General features: G+C 35.0%; 1 protein-coding gene across 1 annotated transcript in view; it reads right to left on the bottom strand.

Annotated features, from left to right (window-relative positions):
- The window catches only part of vwa8 (von Willebrand factor A domain containing 8), a 24,405-nt gene extending 21,834 nt beyond the window's left edge, over positions 1-2,571 (bottom strand). The window contains exons 1-3 of the mRNA XM_042494061.1: positions 2,314-2,571; positions 508-585; positions 264-394 (exon numbers count right to left, since the gene is read on the bottom strand). Of these exons, the coding sequence (XP_042349995.1) occupies positions 264-394; positions 508-585; positions 2,314-2,452 (348 nt within the window). The 5' untranslated portion in view covers positions 2,453-2,571. The remainder of the gene's footprint in view (positions 1-263; positions 395-507; positions 586-2,313) is intronic.
- Positions 2,572-6,554: the final 3,983 nt, after the last annotated feature.

Raw genomic sequence — 6,554 nt, 5'->3', positions numbered from 1 at the left:
ACATTTCAAAGCTCCGAACAATCACTCCAAAATTTAAATTTGATTTAAGGAAATTTGTATGTTTGGTGAAACATCTAAAATACCAATTACATTTCCAGAACTCCACAGTACTGTACATTTTTGGGGGCAATTTGTCGCATTTAATCTTGATACAATTATGCAATTAAGTGTGTGATAGTTTTGTTACTTTTTTTAATTTTTAAACTTCAGTGCATACAAGTTCTCACATGACTCCACGTCCTCGTCCGTCTGTGTGTACTCACCAGGTACTGCATCGCTATGGACCGTCTCAGGGGTCCTGGGGGCCCAATGAGAAACACGTCCTGTCCCAAAAGGTCTTTCTGCATAATCCATCTTAGGTGCTGAGCCACTGTCTGCGGGAGGGAGTCTGAAACTGGCAAACAACAACAAAAAAATTATGTTTTAGCAACTTTAATTCTGTCTTTTGAAGCTGTTTTTCTCTAATTTCTTGCAGAGATTTATTATATACGAATAAAAATGACGTACTGTGTTTGACGGGAACGAGCTCTGGATTCTGGGGTGTTTTGAGTTTGTACGAGATCTCTCCGATCTTCACTGTGTCACCTGTAAATAAAAGTATGAGAAATATTTGTCTGAAATGCACTTTTATTTACCAAGAGTCTTACTATTAATTTAAATAAGTTTACAAACTTTGTTTGACAGGTATGAAATTATACAGAGCATCTACACGACAAAACACGGCATGAAAAAAATGTTAATAATAAAAAATACATAAATGCACTTTTTTTACTAAAGATATCTCAGGCTGCTCGTCACCTGTTTGTAAATGGATGAATATGTTTGGTATGTCGCTGAACTTTACGACATAACACTGAAATAAAGGGAAACATTTTAGGCTATGGTGCAGTGGTTTAACTGGTCCGGTCCAGCTGAGATCAAACTGGACTGTATGAGACTAACAAACTAAAATGAGTTTGACATCTTAAATGTTGGACTTAAAACCGACATGTTTGTTGTGAAAATGTGAAAAAGGCCTGCAGATAAACTGTCTGTTTGCCAACTTGTAACGGCTTCTTAAGCAAACAATGATGGCAGCCTGAGTAACACTGGTCTTAACATTTATCTTTTTTTATGTTACATTAAAAATAAAATAGTGGGATTTTTTTTTCAATTTTCAACCCTTTCTTTTAGATCATTTATTTTATTTTTTTTAGCCCTAAAAATTTAAAAATTATTTTTTAAGTATTTTTTTTTAACCTTTTTGCTATTTTTTTCTTGTTACGTTTATAAGTGCCTCCTTTCCAAGTTTTTACAAGAAATCAACCAATTTACTTACTAAATTAAGAATATTCTGATTTTTTTTTAATTTTATAAAAAGCAAAAATAAAATGATTATAAAAAAATATAATAACTTTGTAACACCATTTTAAAAATGCATTTTTCCCCCTAGATTTTTTTCTTTTTTTTCCTCTGGACATCTTTCTTCCTATTTTTTTTTTTTAAAAAACAATTTTCTAAATCTACTAATTTCTTGAAATTTGCATAACTTTTTTTTTTTTATCAAGTTGCTAACTGCCTTTTCAAATGTTTCTGAAGGAAATAAAACCAATTTGCTCAGAGTTAAAAGGTTTAAATACTGCACCAGATTTCAAAGTTGACATATACTAGCATGTGTTTTCTTCAGTGTGTATTCACCTGGAGACAAAAATAGCTGTATAATATTAATAATACACTTTATTTATAGAGCGCTTCACAATGCCCAAAGCCACTTTACAGAGACAAAAACAAAGTTGATTAAACACACAGAATAAATAAAAACAAGATCAGTAACAGCAGACAGACATGAATGTGGATGAATCAACTTTCAAAGCAGATTAAAAAGGTGGGATTTTAAAGTGTTGAGGTCACTGCAGTCTCAAAATGTTTTTTGTCACAATTGTCAAAAAAGAAGAAGAAGAAGAAGAAGAATGAAAAACACTTAAAATTCACCAAACAGCTCAAACTGGAGCCAGCTGGCTGCATGACTTCACTTCTCACTCGGCTTTAACCTTTAACCTACAAACGTTAGCCGGCGTTACTGAAATGCTGAGTCACGTTTACGTTAAATGCTAATAAAACTTTAAAGTTGCAGGTTAAAAAAGGCAGAATTTTGGGCAGCTGGCGGAAGCAGCTGCCCAAAAGTGAAGCAGCTAACTTTTGGCTTCATTCAGGCTAATAACGGCTAACGGCTAACGGCTAACACAGACAACATGAGCTCGTTTGTGAGTAAATATTATCCTAAAACCAGCTCAAACTGGCGTCCCGTGGAGGTAACACCTGTGCTCGTGTTACCTGAGGATGTGTTGAGGAGTTTGACCTCACGAGCTCTCCACCTCCGGCCGTCTCTTCCCACCACGGAGCCCAAAATGTGGCGCATTCTTCGGGCAGCGACGGCCGCTGCGGTGCCGCTACACAAGATCTGAGCGTGCATATTTAAAACGTCACTGTTTTCCTCTAAAACATGTTAAAAAATAAAGTCCACGCGCCTCCCGCGGAGCTCCGACCTGACGCCGGCCTGCTGCTCATTTCATAACACCTGTCGGCTCACACTGAGGGAGGCGGAAGATAATAAAAGAGGGACACATTGGTCCGGGGCCTAAGGCTTCCGGAGTGGTTCCACGTGACTTTAGGGTTCCGACGTAACAACATCGATAATATTGTTTTGAATTAAAAACAAAACTGTTTCCATGGTTATTAAAAATAAATAAATATTTAAATAAATACTACTGCTGCTACTTCTACTACTAATAATGATAATAATTTAGGGTTAATTAAATTACAGCACATCATACGATTGAGCCCCAAACCTCTTATTTTTATTTTATTTTATTTTCATTCATTTTCATTTTTTTTTTTTTATTGCCATAGCCTATCTGTTTCTCTCCGTCTCCCAATACTCTGCACCCATGAAATGTAATAAAATTCCAAAACACAAATATAATGTTGATTAATCTGATTCGTTAAAAAGTAATAAATAAATAAATAAATAAATAATGTTTTTTTAATATATAATTTACAGCACATCATCAATTTAATCATAAACGTATCTTCCTTAGGACTGAATGAAAAAAAGAAATGGAAATAAAATAGAATTCAATGTATTGCTGTTTGTGCTTCACGCCTCACTGTAATTCAATTCAAAATCACTTTATTTGTCACTGAGGGGCCATCTGTAATATATCCATTTGTATGTCCATAAAAGTGATTATAATCAAATAACCTTTATAGACAGTGTTTTTTTAGAGAAAGTTTGAAAAGTAGTTTAGTCTACTCAACCAAAAAAAAAAAAAACAACCTCCAATGACATAAAAAACTCAAAATAATTGTAAAAAAATAACGATTAGTGTAGGTTAGTGTAGTCACTGACTTGCATAAACCAGGAGTCACACTCAGTATTAGAAATCATATTTTTTTTATTTATTAATTATTGATGAAAGGAACCAAACCACTAGATGATCTCACAAACTCAAAATAATTGTCAAAAATAACGTTAAGCATATTTTTAAGCCTTTGAGTTCAAATAAATAGTTCAGGGCGAGTGATCATACTGAAATGACGAACGGAGAGAAACAAAACCGGGAAAAATTAATGACATCATAAACTGGATTAGGAAATGCCCAAATCAGTGACGTCACACACACATATATTTGTACATCTCACACACGTGCACGTGCATTTAGCACACACACAAAATCAAAAACTCGCGTCGTGTGTGCGCGCGCGCGTGATCCCCGCCGGGCTGTGACAAACCGCGCCGAGCGCAGCGCGCGCCTAAGCGGGTTTGACATTTGTCACGTGGAGCGCTGATAGGCTCGGCCCTCCGCGGAGCGCAGCGGAGGGAGAGGAGCAGGCGGGAGCAGAGAGGAGCGGCGGCGGCGCTGCTGGTGTGTGTGTCTGGGTGTGTGTGGTGGTGCGTGTGTGTGTGTGTGTGTGGTGGAAGTGGAGGGACGACGCGGAGAATTAAACCTCATCCACACGGAGCGCATATGAGCGGCGTAAAGGCGGCGAGGCAGGTCGTGAATCCCTCCACCGCCCCCTGATTCGGTTCTTTGCGTCCCCGGAGCGGACTGAGAGGTCCGGGACTATGGAGGAGGTCTACCATTACACCCGCAGCCCTGCCTGGGAGGAACTGGTTAGTAACACTGGAGACTTTTTCTTTTTTCTTTTTTTAAATCAGTGCGTTTTACTACGAGGAGCCGTTTCTCCAAAGAAAGAAAAACAACCAGACCTCTTATTGTAACACAGATCTTTATTCTCACACTTCGGAGGCGCTTCACCCGTTTTTAATAGATTTTGATCTTTTTTTACTGCCGTGATTGAAAAAACCCGTCACATTTTATTCTATAAGGTCTTAATTTCTCTTTGATTTCGGTAAAAACAAAGTGAAAACACTGAAAATGTGTTCATACATTTCTGGGATTTTTGGATTTATTCTCTGAGAGTGCGGAGACCTCTTCAGATCGAGGACAGATTTAATGTTTCAGATATTGCAGGCGGCTCTGCCTGCTGTTCTTCCTCGTGGGATCCGGTTTTGCCCACTGTATGAAATAACTTAACTTTAACCCTTTGAAACCTGGAGCGACACCACTTCTCTTTTTCTGCTTTCACACGCCTGTCACAAAGCTGTGAACCCTTTGCAAAAAAAAAAGAAAAACATGGGAAAAAAAGTAAATGAGCAACTTGGTAAGAAACTACAAGAAATAGATGGATTTAGAAAATAATTTTTAATTAATTATTTTTTTCTTTTCTTTTTCATTTTAGTGTATTTAATTTATTTATTTATGTATCTGTTCATTTATGTGTTTGATTTTTTAAAAACTAATTTTCAGTATATTTTTTAGTACTTTTTTACTAATTAATAATTTCTTGTCCATTTTTGAGTCATTTCTTCTTTCCTTGCTCATTGCCTTTTCCCCGTGTTTTTGACAGAAATAAAGCCAGTTTGCGCAGGTTTCAAAGGGTTTCTGTAGTCACTGACTTGCATAAACCAGGAGTCACACTCAGTATTAGAAATTAGATTTTATTTATTTATTAATTATTGGTGAAAGGAACCAAACCACTAGATGATCTCACATTAAGCAGGCTAACACAATAATTCCTATATAAGTTTATATTACTATTGAATGGATTAACAAAATGGAATAATAGGAAATAAACTACATTACACTGTAAAATCTGGCACATTGATCTTACTTCAGATAATCTTAGAACAGGACTGCCTTTAAAAAGAAAAGTAAATGTAACTTTTAGACTTAATTTATGTTAACTTTGTATCTAGTTGTTAAGTTTAGTAATTCTTTTCTATATTTACTGAATTTTGTGAAGTTATTGTAACTTAAAACTGACGAGTGGAATGATCTTGTTCTTTCTAAGTGTTAGCAACTTCAGTAAATCAAGTTCGTCTGACTTAACTTCATCATCACTTGGAGGATTTTGCCACACTGTAAAACGTGAAAAGCTGATTTTACTTTGAAAAAATCTAGAAGACCTATTGCCTTGAAAAATGTTGGTCAGTAGAAGTATAAGTCTTAATTTATGTTCAGACATAAAGTAAACATCAATTAACATTAATAGTTATATTTAATTTCCTTTTTCAAGGCAATCGGTTTGTGAGTTATTTTAAGTGAGATCAACTTGTCTGATTTTACAGCACAACGTTGAAATTAGGAGATCTTCAGGTTCTGTTTTATTTACATGTTTAAGAAAATACAAATATAAACGACTAGTTTTCAGCAAGCAGAATACAGATATACATCACAGTAAACTTGTTTAACTGAAGTTTCTAACACTTAAAAAGATTAATTGAAATTGTCATATTTAAAGTGCAACACCTTCTCACAATTAAGTAAATATAACTAACTATATTATTTAAAAAAAACTTGACATTAATGTCCAGAAAATTTCATTTATAAAACCAACTTATTACACATTTAGAGTTATTCTATAAAACAAGCCTATTTTTTTCTATCTAGCACTTTCTTAAGGTCATTTTCTTTTAAACTTTTATTTTTTTGTTGCTTTTAATGATATATTTTTAGTGGGTTCTTGAAGTTGATTAAAGAAAAAAAATGAGAGTAGTTTGATTACTCTCATTAGGTTTTTTTTAGGGCGATATCAGTTTAGAGTCCATTTTTTAAACGTAAAATCAACTTGTCAGATTTTACAGTGTATAAAGAGAGTGCAGGATTACTCCTCTAAGTGCAGTTTTTTTCTTTATTGATGTTTATTGTTAGTAATTTCTTGATGCTGATTTAAGAAAAAGTGAGCAGTTTGATTAGTCTCACTAGATTTATTGAAGTTTACAGTGTTTTTTTGTTTTTTTTTTAAGAAAAATCAACTTGTCAGATTTTACAGTGTATAAAGAGGGTCACATTTTGGAGGATTATTTCATGATCATTGTCTTAAGTGCATTTTTTTTTTTAGGTTGATTTGACAGGAAAACTGAGAGTAGTTGTGTGGTTGTTTTTTGTGGCTCGGGTGCAGTGCTGGTGCTAAAACAGCCGCTAGGGTCTGCCATGCCTCGGTCGGACATG

The sequence above is a fragment of the Plectropomus leopardus genome, chromosome 10 (genome assembly GCF_008729295.1).
Source record: "Plectropomus leopardus isolate mb chromosome 10, YSFRI_Pleo_2.0, whole genome shotgun sequence".
NCBI classification, from domain to species: domain Eukaryota; kingdom Metazoa; phylum Chordata; class Actinopteri; order Perciformes; family Serranidae; genus Plectropomus; species Plectropomus leopardus.
This window is presented reverse-complemented; position numbering and strand designations above follow the sequence as displayed.